Source organism: Vicia villosa, linkage group LG5, assembly GCF_029867415.1.
Source record: "Vicia villosa cultivar HV-30 ecotype Madison, WI linkage group LG5, Vvil1.0, whole genome shotgun sequence".
In the NCBI taxonomy this organism is placed as follows: domain Eukaryota; kingdom Viridiplantae; phylum Streptophyta; class Magnoliopsida; order Fabales; family Fabaceae; genus Vicia; species Vicia villosa.
Window position 1 is genome coordinate 3,289,174 of NC_081184.1, and position 15,060 is coordinate 3,304,233.

A 15,060-nucleotide genomic window follows, 5' to 3' on the forward strand; every position below is an offset into this window, starting at 1 on the left:
GTTCTCCGGTCCATATTATATTCACGAAGTCTTGCGCATAAGTGATCTGGTCCTATTCAAAAAAATTAACCAATCAGAGAACTTGAATATAAGACGTTTGGCCCACATATTTTCCTTAATCGAATGTCTTTTATTTATGTTCTTCGAGAATCCAAATGTTTAATCACCGGAAGTCTTGGGTGTTAGTCATTTAATATTGACTTTTTTTTTCTAATTTACTTAAAAATTAATTTTGGTGTAACGTCACACCAAATATGTGAGGGTAAAATTATTCCGCATGGAGACATAGGGCAAAGAGCTCAACATGCGACAAATGTTGAGCAAGAGCATGTAGGTTCACTTATGGAGAAGTTGCATTGTTTTTTCAAGAAGATTGTATGGTACGTTTCTTCTAGTATGCTACGAGCAACATGTTACTCGTCACCTATGATACATAAAAGTAAATAAATATCAATCACTTTAGGTTTTTTAATTATTATTTCTATTTTATAATTTATATTTTAAATTATTTTCACGAGTGAGGACTGAAGAAAAAGCTAAAAATTGCAGTTCATGGGAGTAAGCTGATAGAGTGGGTACCACATTATCTCCCACAGAGATGGTTTAATGACTTTAGTGTATCTCTTAAATCTAGAGAACAAATTTATAAGGGATTTAAGCAAATTTAGTATTTTCTTTTGTTGAGAGCGGGTACCACATAAGCTGATAGCCACTCTCCTACATGTATCTCTTTTAAAACTATTTATTTTTATTCTTTTAGTTATAGTTTATTATTAATGTTAATGTTATAATAATGTTGGATACACATATTTTCTTACCATTGGTATGAGAGTAGAGAGACAGATCCTAACCAACGGCTTCTAGACTTCTTGTTCCAGTTAAAAGAACACACATAAAACATTTTAATTCATAGTTGTATTTTCATTAATAAGAAACAAATGATTCATATTTAACATAAGTAAGAAACTTTATTTCTTCATGATGTTCAAAACTACACACCCTGCAAGTAATATATAATGTCATAAACTCCCAAGTCACAAACATCACAAATCCATTACAACTTCACCTCACTCTACACAATCCCCTTCACCTTCATCATTCTACATTCACATGCTTAACATCTTCCTTAACCTTCTCACTCCTAGGAATGGTAACAACCAAAACACCATCTTTCAACTCAGCCTTAATTTCATCAACCTTAGCATCATCAGGCAAAACCATACTAGTATTATAATAACCATAAGATGACCAATACTCATTATTATCATCATCATCATCATCATCACCTTTTTCTTCTTTGTGTTCTCCTTTTATTGTTAAAACTCCATCACCAATTGTGATGTTCACATTCTCTTTAGGAATTCCTGGCATGTCATACTTTAGTTTGTAATGGTTGTCACTTTCTCTGACTCGTCCGGTTAACGACCATGGTGTCAAATTCATGTTTTCAAATAGTTTGTTCATGTTTTCAGTCGCTTGCATTAGTGCATTTCCAAGACTTGGTGGAAATAACCCTGAAAACCAAACACGAAATTATAGTTTAATCAATATTGTTAGGCTGAATATGAATATCGAATTTTTGACCAATTGTTTATGAATTCAAAATACGGACATTAAAGTGACCATTGTTAGATTCAAACCAAAATTACTAGAAATTCAGTTACTATGAATGAAAATTAGTTTTCCTTTGACTAATTGTGAATGGACATGGAGGAAAAACAAGAAATTTGATGTGTGTTCATTTTAATGTGAGTCATATAAAAATATTAATTAGTTATCTCTTTTCTTCAACAAAATTATTATTTTTACATTATTTTAATTCTTTTGATTTTCTTAAAAGAGTCACATATAAAGTATATATATTAAAAGTGTAATTCGATTTTTGCACTGTCTAATAAAAAATACTAAATAATTATCATGTTTATCTAACCAAATACTTTGAAATATTAAGATCATATGTCTAAGAATCAAAAGGCTGAGATTATATATATAAAAGAGAGAATGAAAAAGTAAGAATGAGAAAAGTACCAAAAGGAGTAGGAGAGAAGTCACGATCAAGGTTTCTAGAAAGCCATCTTCTACCTCTCCTCTTTGGTAGCAACCTTGACTTCTTACTATTATTATTACCTTCTGAGACAGCCACTTCACTACTTCCTTCAGATTTCACCTTATCACCAACACCACTTGAAAACCTTGCAACCAACTTTTCATTATTATTAATTTTATCACTCAACCTCTTGTATTGATATTGCTTCTGCAAGGAACCTCCTCCAGATGATAATGCCCTTTGCTCTAAATTTTTCATAACCAAACGTGCCAAAGCCATTTTCTATTTACCTTAATGTTTAACTTCTTTTTATGTTTTGTTTGCTACTTGTAATAATTAAAGGAGTTGAGACACCTTAAATAAGGATATGTTGGATGCTTAGAGAAGTGTCTAATAGATTCGAGAAAATGCAGTGTTACATTGGCTATGATGATGCGATTCAAAGAGTGTTCTAGAGTGGTAAAGCATAATCAATACATGAAGCTTTGAGCATCTTCTACACATCTTTTTTTATGGGCCTCATGCTAGACTTTAGAATGTTGGGCCTCACTCAAATTAAGGCTTCTTTTAAAATATATAATATAGATTTAAATTTCAACAAAAAAATGAAATGAAGATTATGTGCTGTCTAGTTAAACCAGCTCAATTGATTTTGTGCAGATAAGCGCAGATGTAACATCTCACTTAAGAGCAAACTTTCAGTCACTAATTACTTCAAGTGAATTGTCAAATAGTTTAGTCAAACACATTTTTTATGTTAAAAATGAAAATTCATACCATTTCAAATATATAAACACATTGCAGTTGTGATTCATAGATCCTATATTGTCTTAATTTTTAAGTACATAATAATATTGTTTCTGAATTTTCTAATTATATCTATAATGAACTTAAATATTCATTTGAGATAAAGTTTATATTAATATGAATTTTAAATGTCATGTTTCATGAATATGAAAACCAAGTCAAAAATGGTGGTGCTGGAAGAGACCATTTCCTACATATTTTTGGTCAAATTTGACAGAAATGCATAAGAAATGGAAGTGCAGCATGCAGTAAACAAAAGGAAATTTTCAAAACTTGCCTCTTATGGATACCAGAGAGGAAACCAGGGCAATCAATTAAATAAAGTATAATACAATTATCTTAACACCTGCTGAGAGAAATTACTCTTTGGCATATAACAATTGATATACAGATGCAACCTATTCATTCATTCCCCTTCCTCCTGTTTCTAAAGAAGCAAGATCTAAAATTATTTAAAGGATCGAATAAACGAAACCGCACTTCCTCAACCTTCGTCGGCTCAGTCATACAGGCCATCCTGTTCCCAAACGTCCACAAGGAAATCTACCATTTCCTATTAATCAGTTTTCATAGAAGCAAACAATCACATCGTTATTTTTCAATCAAAATTGCATACATGGTTGTAAACAAGGGAATGAACCATCAATTTAGAGACTAAATTAATGGCTTATTCTTTGGAAGTAGATGCTTACAGCAAGGGGGATAGGCTGACGGAATGGCTTGTTGCTTGTCAGTAAACTTTCATATGTTGCATTCCAACTGCAAAGCCAAAAAAAATTGGCAAGGCACAGAGAATAAGTTGTTCTGACAAGATTCACACAGAAGTTCATATCTTATTGACCCATTAGGATAGTTTCACAACACGCACGCCAACATGAAACAACTTAAAGAAAATGTATAACAGGCTAACTATAATGTCTTCGGTAGAAAGAAAGTAATAAAAGCTTACAGAAAAATGTGTTTGCAGTAATCCCAACATAAATGAAATTACAGAAATAACAAGTTTCCAATAGAATTAATCCAACGGCAAGGATGTTTATTCACCTCAATTTAGGTTCTCGCAATTGTTGTGTTCGATTCTCGGACTTTTTATTTCCAACCCAACGCTGTCGAGTCTGATTCCATAGAATTAGACCTGCAGGCAAAAATATTTTCATAGATACACTCGTAAGTAAGATAACTAATATGCTTGCTACTATCTTATATTGTAAAATTGCCACACAACTTTAAATAGATACGTAGATAAGACAACAAAATGCAAAACTGATTAGCAATTTCCATGAAACTTGGTATGTAATACAAAGATAACTTACATGAGATCAGAAAGAAGATTCAACGAGTAAAAGCATGGGATAGGAAAAGAAATGGCAACTAGCCACATTTCACAAATGAGTGTGGCCCAGAAGGAAAGCATGTGAACAGAACTAGTCAAACCTTTAAAAGTTATTATGAAAATTCAATATAAACTAAACTTAATCACCATGTTATACCATGTCACTCGAATCATTCCATATATGACCATTAACATGCATCTGATATATCTTGCTATCGTACACCAAAGATGGTCAGCTCTTATAAGGGTGTGTGTGACAGGGGTAGGTTTAGGAGGAAAAACCCTCATTTACTCGTATTTTGGGGGGGGGGGGGGGGGGGGGGGGGGGGGGCGTTTAGATGTATGGAGTCTATCCAACCTGTTTGCTTTACCGCTCTTACCCCAAACCCTTCCTTTCCTTTTTCTCCCCCCAAAAAAAAACTAAAGGAAATACAGAATGTAAAGCAACTATATTACCGAGACATAAGTTTAATGTTATCATCATTTACAACACTCCCCCCAAGTGAACTTCTACACATTATGTATTGCCTTAAAGTCTTGTGACCAAGGAGCATAATAGCATTCAGCTACCACTACGCATGTCCATAACATTCCCTTTTATTCTTCAAATTCCATAACAAAAAACAACATAAAAATATAAAATGCTTAAGTAAATTATCTGCACACCAAAAGCAATGAAGAATACCATGATTTACAAACTCAGGCGGGTTGTTGGAAGAACTGCCATGAGGAACCACAGCTTGGTTAGTTAGACTGGTTGAAGATATACTTCCTTGAGATTGAACAGCACTGTTGTCCATATCATGCGTGCTGGTGGTCCAGAAATCCTCTGATGTACTAGGTTTCTCCGCTGTCTTGCCTACTATTATAACCCCTTTTGACGGTGCTTCCACAGTAGTAACTAGTGCGGGCCTTTTATAGCATCCAACACAACCACTGCTCTGTTACAAATCACATTAATTTCTGTTATGTACCACATCATAATTATTATCGTATATAATTCATTATTTCCTAAAACAAACACCAGTGTTGTCAAATAACCATAGCTGAATTTGAACAATTAGCTATCCTTCTGCAATATGTTATTTAGTATAAAATATTGTCAAATAATCATATGTTCTACACTACAGCATATCGGAATTTGAATTAATCATACTCTCCGCGATCCCCAATTGACAATACTGCCAAACACATCAATTTGATCGACATGCACTACAGTCTAGTCACTTTAATCTCTAAATTAAAAAAAAAAAAAACATAACATAATTGATCCCAAAAATAAACATTTTACACTAAAATCAATTTAACAAAAATCTATAGTTAAAATCTACTTTTGCCCCCATAGAACCTAAATGTTTGGTTTCACATTTGGAGTACCCAGAATTGATTCTAGATGTGTAGAATTGATTTTGATGTGTTGGGTTACTCTCGAGTAGTATTGATTATGCTTTTCATAATTGATTCTACTTGAAGCTAGGATTTGTAGCTTTTTAGACTAAAATTTACTCTTCAACTCTCTTTGATGCAATTTATTCAAACATAAATCGCTTTATCTTCAACTCACTTTAGCCCAAATCAATTTAACATAATCAATTCACTCAAAATCAATTTTCTTCTTCGCAGAACCAAACACACACCTAGTAAACTTATCCTCAAACACTGAAACACATACACACCTTCCTATCCTCTATTCCAAAAACAGAAATGCAGGTATTGGACTCCATAACCCATATTGAATAGAATCAAGACAATCATATAAATCATAATTATTTTCATGAAATTTCTAGACAATCATAATCATTTTCATGAAATTTCTAGACAATCATGTAAATCAACAGAAAAAAAATAGGTAAAATGAACAAACATGTTAACAATCAATACAAGAAAAACAGCTACACCCATAAAGATACAAAAGGTAATTGAAGCAAAAAAAAGGCAAAAAGAACAAAACTTTCTAAAACTATAATCGGATTCAGAAAACGTACCCCATATGCATGTAACGTCTGAACCACCCCCAAAAAAAAAAAAAACCTAATCAAATTAGATCCACCACAAATGAAATTGAAGAGAAACGAAGCCGATTCCAAAGCAATCCTAACGAATTCAACAAAAAAAAATCAAAAATTGATCAAAAACACATCAAAATCTATGATGAAAAAGGAAAAATGCAAAATTGTGAAATCAATAAGAGAACCTTTATGAGATGGAGATAGGTATTGTCGGTGTGAAATTGTGCATAGATTTGTGCGGTTTCTCTCTCTCTCTCCCTTCAGTTCTGATGTGCAAAGACACAGAAGAGATGGGATTGCTTTTGGATTCTTCTTCTTCTTTCTTTCTTTTCTTTCTCTTTCTCTCTCTTTGAAAATGAAAAAATATAAAATTATTGCAAGTGGAAGTTTTTTAACCATTCATATATACTTTAATAAATTTCATTTATTGTTATATAAGGTATGTTTAATTTGTAATGTTGGTGTGTAAACTAGTAATTTATATTGACTAAACATATTGTGTTAGATAGATTAGGTATATAATTGATGGAAAAATGTACTTGTAGTATTAGATAGATTAGGACATTAGGTGGTGAGTTGTTTTTGTGTATTGAGATATAAAATAGAGAAATTAAGAGATGCATTATGAGGGAAATTTGACTTATTATTATAGTAACCACTGACAAAATTGAATATTTTTGTAGAAAAGAAATTGAAAATTTATGACTTACATGAAAATATAATGAAATTTTATTTAATAAATATGGGATGTCTTTATGTATGTTGCATTTATATAGTAAAAGAGTTAAAAGGTAGTGCACTGAGAGTGTAAAATAATTTTACACTATCATCCAATAGAAAATCATAAATGTGTCATGTCATTAAGTTTTTTTTTAATAAAAAAATGGTTTAATTGAATATATGGGTGGTGATTGGTTGACAGTGTAAAAATATGTTACACTGTCAGGGCATCACCCTTTTTCTCATAGTAAAATATGTAAATGGTTGAACCAATATAAAATCGAAAATTTGATAATGGAGAGACCTTTGAAATCTTGTCACTTGAAATATTTTTGTTTAAAGTGTATGGATGTTTTTGTTGAATATTATATCACCTTGATTAAATATTTTTATTTGTAGAATATGTGGTAGTTCATATATTATAATCAAATTTTGATTGATTAATTTTTTTTAAGTTGTTGTTTTATAAATATTAATTTATTAGTATGTTACAGTCATTTAATTCAATTAGCACTTACCAACTGAGCTATCTCACACATCTCTATGATTGATTAATTGGATTCTAGTTACATTGGACTGCAAATTTTGAAAGATAAGAGATTAATGACCATAACAAGATTGAGAAGATGGTTACTAACTAACTATTATAAATTTTCTTTGCAGGTGATGGTTTAAAAGATCCTTAATTTCGTTATGGATGATTTGTGCAATTCTCTTACAAGGATAAAATGGTTTTTTTCTAGAGGTGATTAATCGAGAGGTTCACCATGTTATTAGGCATGTGGATTCTTTCAAAGTGTCAGGTAAATATGGATTTCATTCAATAATTTTATCAATGTTAGTTGGAGCATGTTGAAGAATCTGTATGTGAGTTGGTTGATCATCTTTATCGACATCTGCTTCAGTCCACCCTTCACTTTAACATGCATTGCCATCCTTTTGAGCAATAACAATAACTCTAGCACTCGTAATGTAGATATTTTCCTCTTCGACACCTTTTCATTAATGGACTTAAACAACATGTAATCCTTCATTTCCTTTGTGAGATCCACTTGAGAGATGTCAACACCAAAAAAGACCAATTAGGTTGAGAGATAACATTGAAAAAATAATCTATAAACTATAGGGTCATCTCAATATCCAACTGACTTACTTTTCTCTCCAACAAAGAGTTATACAATTCAAGGTCTTGACCTCCTTTTTAAGTCCCACCACAAAATCTTCTAGATCCTCAACCTTTGTGTATAGGTCCTTCGTTTTCACCCCAAAATTCTTAGTGGACTCCCCTATACTTTTTATTCAGCCTCCTTACATCAACCTTTATCCTTCTAGTATATATCCCTCATCGTATTTTTTCCTTTGTTACATCCTCGTAAATTTTGGAATTGTTGAGTTTGGACATCTAGTTCTCATTAGTCTTGTATTCCACCTTATACTAAATATCATACAACTCATTTAATTGAGTTGGCAGTCCTCTTTCTCCACTTAGAGATTCATCTGTCTCATTGGTAAATGTTATCCTGCGGTTGGAAGATGATTCACACAACTTAGAGAAGATAAGAGATGGATGCAAAACATGGTATTAAATCACCTACTTTTTGCTTCATGTGCTCGCCCTCCTTCTTAATTAGGCCATCCATAAATTTAGTGTGCCCATTAGCAAAATTCTAAAAGGACTTAAAATCAAAACATTCGTCTTAGAAAAATTGGGAAAAGGGTTTTGCTGCTTCATTTTAAAGGTTGTATTTACCTTGATCAAAGTCAAACTTGGATAAGACACGATAATTCTTGCAAGAACGGTTGATGGGGAAATGAAGAAGCAATACAATTTATTCAATCTTCCTCTAAAAGGAAGAAGAATGGAAAGATGACTCAAGCTTAGGTGACGTGAAAGGCACATCCTTTGTCAAATCCTTTAGGTTGTCAGGAATCCCAAAGACATTAGCAGAATTCAAGAGTGAGGCTAACTTTTTACAACGAAAGTTTTTATGGGGAAAGAATACAAATGAGAGAAAATTGCATGTAGGAAGGCGGCAGCAAGTGACAATGTCGAAGATGAGTGGAGGATTAGGGCTTCGAAATTTGAACATTATGAATAAATCTCGCATAGCTAGATTGAGCTAGAAGATACAGGTTGGTTACAGGCAGAGACCGATGTATTGGAGTTTTTGCTATGAAAGTATGTTAGAAATGGAGAGGATGAAGCGATGATAGCAAGACCAAATGATTAAGCCTTATGGAAAGGTATTGTTAGAGTTAAACCCGAGTTTAATGATCATAGTTTTTGGGTGCTAGGCGATGGGAAGACGGTGGATGCATGGTTATATTGTTGGATTTTACCGGGTTATCGAATTCATGATTTGGAAATTCAAATTCCTGATAGTATGCATAACGTGAAAGTAGCAGACTTAGTTAACATGTAAGATAACTGTAACTAGAGTGGCATTATTTATAGATTGCCATAGGAGGTGCGAAACTGCATGACTTGCATGTTCCTCCTCAAGAGAGCGATGGTAACGATGACGACTAAAACTTTACAATTTCTAAAATGTACATTATTTTGGATCATGATCATTACATCAATACATATGGCAGGTAGAAAAAGAATTACCTAATATATATTAGATTACAAAATGGAGGCAGAGGTCGAAATAAATTTAAGCATTACTCCTCTGTATCTTGCCTCCATTATCTACCACCATCCCAATTGACATTTCACGCTCTCTTTTAAAAGAGAACACACTTTCTTGCTCTACCTTGCTTGCACCCATTTTTAGAAATTATAATTTTTAATAAAATTTATTTTTGATATAAAAGAATTAATAATTAAACTAAATATTAAATTCTTTTAATAATAATAATATTTAATTATTTTCATTTAATTTATATTTAAAAAATATGAAAAATTATTTTTAATAAATTTAGTTATTTTAAAGTTAAAAAATATAAATAAATAATAAATTTATTTAATAATAAAGATAATAGAGTAAATTTAATAGGCAAAAACCAAACAACAAGAGTAAGGTGCATATTAGCATCCAACGTTCATAATTAGTAAATAAATACTAGAGTTTTTTGCACCCGTTCTCAACTCTAATTAAATTGGTTTTTTGTTGTTGTTAAATTTCAAACTAATTGATTAGATTTTAGATTTTTTTAATATATTCTATGTGGTGGAAAAACACTATAAAAATTTAAAATTGTCTCTTAGATTCTAGAGATGCATCTTCAAACGCACCTTTCTCATCAGCCAAAATGTGAAAATTGAGTCACACCCAATATATTTTTCAATTTATACTTCATGGATCTCTCTAAAATGTCCATTTTTACCAAAGATTGTTTCGGAGATGCATCTCCGTATTCACATCAAACAACTTTTGAAGATGCATCTTTGTAATGAGATCAGTCAATAAATTTTAAGTTTTTTTAGTGATACTTAAATGAAATTGAAGATATAGTAAATGTATACTATGATGAATTAGATCATACAACCGATATGCATAACCGATATGCATAAAATAACACATATAAAGTAATAAATCCAACGTACACAACAACCTCGAAATAAGTCAAAATAGAATATAACTGAAAATAAATCCAGAGTACAAACAGTATAAACTACTGTGTATGACAGACTTGGCCTCGAGATTCTCTGTTCTTACACTGTCTTCTGTATTGCAGTGTCTCATATACTTTAGTGTTGGATGAACTCTTTGATTGACTTGAAGTTGATGGAAGAAACTTTGAAGTTGGTTGAGTGATTGAGAGAATGTGAGTTGAGAGAGTTTGAGAAAGTTAAGTAGTTTATAGTTATTTTTTTAAAGAGCAAGGAAGGAGAAAGGGCTCTGATGCGTTTTTGAACAAATATTGTCAGAAGATGCATGTCCATAATACATACAAAGATGTATCTCCATAATATTTTTTCCTATTGATTTAGAATTTGATTCAACAATGTAATGAGTTAGAGTGCGTTCAAAGATGTATATTAATATTTTATTAAAATATACCGACAATATAACATTATTTCACACTTTCACTTAATCACAACTAGGGATGGCAAAACGTGTCCGGTCTGTTGGGCATGTCCGTTTTGCCTGCACTTTTATGCGAGGCGGACCAAAATTTTAGCCCCTAACCCTCTAGTACGATCTCCCCGCCCTCGCTCCATTTTTATGCGGACTTTTGCGGACACGTGCATTAACATAAATTTTATATTTTTAGGTCTAAAACGTGCAGTGTCTGCAGGCTTAGCCCGCCCCAACTTCACTTTTTTGTATGACGACCCAAAATTTTAGACTCGCACCTTCAACTATGACCGTCTATTCCATTTTTTGACGGACTTTTACGGGATAAGACTAAACAGAGCGGGATGCCCGTTTGCCACACTAATCTCAACTATAAATATATAAAAATATTTTATTTTTATTTTAACTTCCCTTAAAATAATATACAATGTAAATTTATTTTACATTGGATTGGATAGCGCACTGCAGTCTGCATCCATTAAACTCTTTTTGCAATTCCTAACTTTTACCCCAATCTTATAATCAAAAACGAGCAAAAAAAAGTTTAGAGAGATCAGTTATTCTCTAACAATGGCAGCACCATCATCCGAATCCAGTGTACCACCCAAACCAACGGCGGCACCAAAACCATCATCGCCGGGAGCGTCATGTGGTTCCGGAGGAGTATCGTCGCATTCGGGTCACCCAGGACAGGCACAGTGTGGAGGGGTATGTCACATGGTTCTATCGGGTGTCACATCCTCTAATGAGACCCGACGCTCCCGGCGCTCCTAGGCCAGCACACGAGGAGATCTTTGAGAACCAGCAGGCTGAGGATGACCACGCCATTGATCTCCTGCCGATCTGCCAGCAGATAGAGATGCTTGGGCGGGACGCGTTGGATCAAGGTATCGTTGGTCAGGGCGGTCTAGAGGCAGTCGCCGTGACGGAGAGGATCGTCACTGATGCGGGTCGTGCGGCAGCATACAGGCGGCAGAGGATGTCCCAGGAAGAGAGGGTTAGGCATACCTAGTAGGGGTTCGGGTTTATTTTTTTGTATTCGGATTATATATTTCGCACACTATGACTCGGTCTGTATATATTATTTGCATTTTATTTATTATATTCGTATTTTACGTTGATATGTCGTTTGTTTTGTTCGGCTTTTTCATTTTGTATATATTATACGTGCAATATATCTTTTGTACAGGACTATTAGAAAAACCATAAAAAAAAAGACTTCTGTATAATTCGGAAATGCACTTCCAAATTACATTAAAATCTGAAAAAAGGTGTTTTCGGAAGTGCATCTCCGAAAACACCCCCATTTGGTGTTTTCGAAAGCGCACTTCCGAAGTCTGGGAGAATTTTAGAAAAAATAATACTTCGAAAATGCATTTTCGAAACAGGGATAAAGTGGGGTTTTCGCTGGGGTGACCCCGGTGGGTAAAGAAAAAACCAAAATATTTTATTTTTATTTTAACTTCTCTTAAAGTAATATACAATGTAAATTTGTTTTACATTGGATTGGATAGCAGCGCACTGCAGTGAGCAGTCTGCAGCCATTAAACTCTTTTTGCAATTCCTAACTTTTACCCAAATCTATAATCGAAAACTAGCACAAAAAAAAAGTTTAGAGAGATCAGTTACTCTCTAACAATGGCAGCACCATCATCCGAATCCAGTGTACCACCCAAACCAACGGCGGCACCAAAACCATCATCTTCATATTTACCAGACGACTTATGGGAACACATCTTCAAACTACTCAACAACGGCCACCACCGCACCCTCCAGCCTCTCACCACCGTCTCAAAACAGTTTCTCTCCATCACCAACCGTCTCCGATTCTCCTTCAAAATCACCGGTAAAACCATCCCTTCCCTTCCTCGCCTCTTCCACCGCTTCCCTAACCTCACCTCCCTCGACCTCACTCCTCTCCCCCAAACCCTCAACATCGACGCTCTTCTCATCCAAGTCGCATCTCTTCCATACGACCTACGATCCTTATCCTGCAACAACATGCCGGTAAACGGATTGTTAGCTTTATCCAAAACGATGAAGAATTTGACCTATTTCTCGTGTTCCAGAATGCCTTTCATCAACAAGAATCACCTTCTTTTCGTTGCTTATTGTTTTCCTTTACTCGAAGAACTCAATCTCACTTTTCCCTCTGTTTCTAGGGTTTCTGATTTTGTGCTCGATGATAATCTGTTGTTGAAATTCCCTAAACTCAGGAAGATTAATTTATCTGGTAATAATATCAGTTCCGAGTTTTATAACCATGTGTGGGAGTGTTGTGAACTTCTTGAAGAGTTCGTCATGCATAATTATATTGTAAAGAAGTTGCCAATAGTTGTTAAGAGGAAATTAACATGATGTCCGCCGCGTAATGGTGCGATAACGGCCGTACAGGTGTTGTTGCGATACTGATTGTGGTCGTAGCAGTGGGAATTAATTAACCACAATTTCTTTTTCAACAATGAACAACTGTATCGACGATACTAGCATTTCCAATACCATTTTGTCGCGTTGTTTTCACGGTAACAAACCAGATTCTTAAACTTAGACATGTTTGGTATTGACTTAAGCATGGGTTTGATTCTCATTGATGTTTCACTTTTTAAACTTAGACATGTTAGGTTTATTTTCTAATGGTGGTTTGTTCATGAGAATATATGTATTGAATTATTGAGTTATATGTTTATCCAACTTTGAGTTTTTTTCTTTTGTTTTCTGCAATGTTTATATTTGTATGACCCCATGTGAACTGAAGTTGTGAAGAGGGTAATAATTTAAGTTCCTTGTAGTGGAGAGATATGAAATCGGTGGAATATTTACTGGCAAAGCCGTCTTAAATTTTTAGAGGTCTGTGTTGATTAGCTATGGTTCAACCGTGGCAAAACAAATACGAGGCCTACTTAATTATGATTTAACCATGACAAATCTATTATGAGGTTCTATTTACTCACAAATTTATCCTACTTAGTTATGATTTAACCCTGACAAATCTATTATGAGGTCCTATTTACTCACAAATTTATCTATCCTGAAAATTATGAGGTCCTTTGTTACAGTACATCTTGCACACCCTCAAAAACGACCCTGTTTACCGGTGTCTATTGCGGAGGGGTGGTTCACAGGAAACTTTAAAGAGTTAGTTGGAGGTGGAAGATATACTAGTTTTTGGTTGGATTCAAGGTTGAGGAGCTGTGTCTGGGCTTGAGGGTATTGGAAGCGAGTGTCTTCGATTGTTTTTTACTCGTTTTCATGGTTGCTACAGATGTACGTTCATTCTCATGTTTTGCTGCTAGTGTAGATAGTTCATATATCAGTTTGGTCAAATCTGTGAGCTACTGTTTCTAGTGCACCAACAGATTGCTAAGGGTGCTCTGGGTTGTGTTTGGGTCAATCCATTCTTTTGATTTGCTTAGAAAATGTATATCACATGTTGCCTTGATTTGGTTGTTTAAAGTTATATTCAGTGAGTTTTAAATGTACTGTGTTGAGTGCATAGAAAATTTTACTACCTTAGGTAGAGAAGATCATTGGATTTAGAAACTACTTCAAATTGGTTTTAAATGTACTATATATTCTTTGATTTTGGAGTTTCTCTTATCCATTGTTGGAGCTGCTGTAATAAGAAAATTCATTTATGGTTAAAATATACTGGTAGTATTGTATCCAATTGAGCAGGTAATGTAGTGTAGCATTCTTAAATCTTATGAAATTCACACGCTCTCTTATATGCAGCAATGTTTGCTCACAAAGAATGATATAACCAGAAACTAGAAAGACGCAAGTTCATGTGTTCCAAATTATATGGCTCTAATTAACTATGCAACAAATGATTTAGGGCAACATGCTGCTTATGGGGAATCCTACATAATGATCATGAAAACTTTACTTTTGGTTTTGCTTCTTGTTTAGGGATAGGAAGATGTTCAATTGTGAAGGCGTAGCTTTGTAGAATCTATCATGGTCTAAATATAGGGCCATGATTGTTTTGCATTTAAATTTTTTTTTTTTTTATAGTGTAATATAAGTGTGTACAAAAATTTATAAGAAACTTTTTATAAAAGATTCAAATGAAAATTTGGTTTGAATAGTTATTTTTAAATGTTATTTTAGATATTTCAT

The 15,060-nt window shown here is 33.7% G+C and overlaps 3 protein-coding genes across 5 annotated transcripts; 1 reads left to right on the top strand and 2 right to left on the bottom strand.

The window, feature by feature from the left end:
- Window positions 1-948: 948 nt before the first annotated feature.
- On the bottom strand, window positions 949-2,962 carry LOC131601165 (26.5 kDa heat shock protein, mitochondrial). The gene is made up of 2 exons (XM_058872924.1): window positions 2,029-2,962; window positions 949-1,514 (listed from the first exon to the last, which is right to left on the bottom strand). Exons 1-2 carry the CDS (start codon window positions 2,324-2,326, stop codon window positions 1,096-1,098), a joined length of 717 nt encoding a protein of 238 aa, XP_058728907.1. The 5' UTR covers window positions 2,327-2,962; the 3' UTR covers window positions 949-1,095.
- Window positions 2,963-3,117: 155 nt separating this feature from the next.
- LOC131601166 (uncharacterized) lies at window positions 3,118-6,575 on the bottom strand. 2 transcript variants are annotated; one of them, XM_058872925.1, is made up of 6 exons: window positions 6,382-6,575; window positions 6,173-6,281; window positions 4,873-5,123; window positions 3,899-3,989; window positions 3,547-3,613; window positions 3,118-3,407 (listed from the first exon to the last, which is right to left on the bottom strand). In XM_058872925.1, the coding sequence occupies exons 2-6, from the start codon at window positions 6,181-6,183 to the stop codon at window positions 3,354-3,356; spliced, it is 474 nt and encodes a 157-aa protein (XP_058728908.1). In that variant the 5' UTR covers window positions 6,184-6,281; window positions 6,382-6,575; the 3' UTR covers window positions 3,118-3,353. The 2 variants fall into 2 exon arrangements, with proteins under 2 accessions (XP_058728908.1, XP_058728909.1); XM_058872926.1 differs by having other exon boundaries at window positions 4,873-5,128; window positions 6,382-6,573.
- Window positions 6,576-12,455: 5,880 nt separating this feature from the next.
- LOC131601167 (uncharacterized) lies at window positions 12,456-14,975 on the top strand. 2 transcript variants are annotated; one of them, XM_058872929.1, is made up of 2 exons: window positions 12,456-13,463; window positions 14,674-14,975. In XM_058872929.1, exon 1 carries the CDS (start codon window positions 12,580-12,582, stop codon window positions 13,297-13,299), a length of 720 nt encoding a protein of 239 aa, XP_058728912.1. In that variant the 5' UTR covers window positions 12,456-12,579; the 3' UTR covers window positions 13,300-13,463; window positions 14,674-14,975. The 2 variants fall into 2 exon arrangements, with proteins under 2 accessions (XP_058728912.1, XP_058728911.1); XM_058872928.1 differs by lacking the exon at window positions 14,674-14,975 and adding an exon at window positions 13,998-14,521.
- The last annotated feature ends 85 nt before the right edge of the window (window positions 14,976-15,060 follow it).

Bases quoted from the DNA above. Each gene is read 5' to 3' on its own strand.
- LOC131601166 (XM_058872925.1), bottom strand. The intron at 3,990-4,872 runs GTATTCTTCATT...TTTTGCCTGCAG, and splicing joins GCCTGAGTTTGTAAATCATG to GTCTAATTCTATGGAATCAG. The intron at 3,614-3,898 runs GTGAATAAACAT...TTGGCTTTGCAG, and splicing joins TTGCGAGAACCTAAATTGAG to TTGGAATGCAACATATGAAA.
- LOC131601167 (XM_058872929.1), top strand. From the start codon at position 12,580: ATGGCAGCACCATCATCCGAATCCAGTGTACCACCCAAACCAACGGCG.
- LOC131601165 (XM_058872924.1), bottom strand. From the start codon at position 2,326: ATGGCTTTGGCACGTTTGGTTATGAAAAATTTAGAGCAAAGGGCATTA. The intron at 1,515-2,028 runs GTACTTTTCTCA...TTTGGTTTTCAG, and splicing joins CTTCTCTCCTACTCCTTTTG to GGTTATTTCCACCAAGTCTT.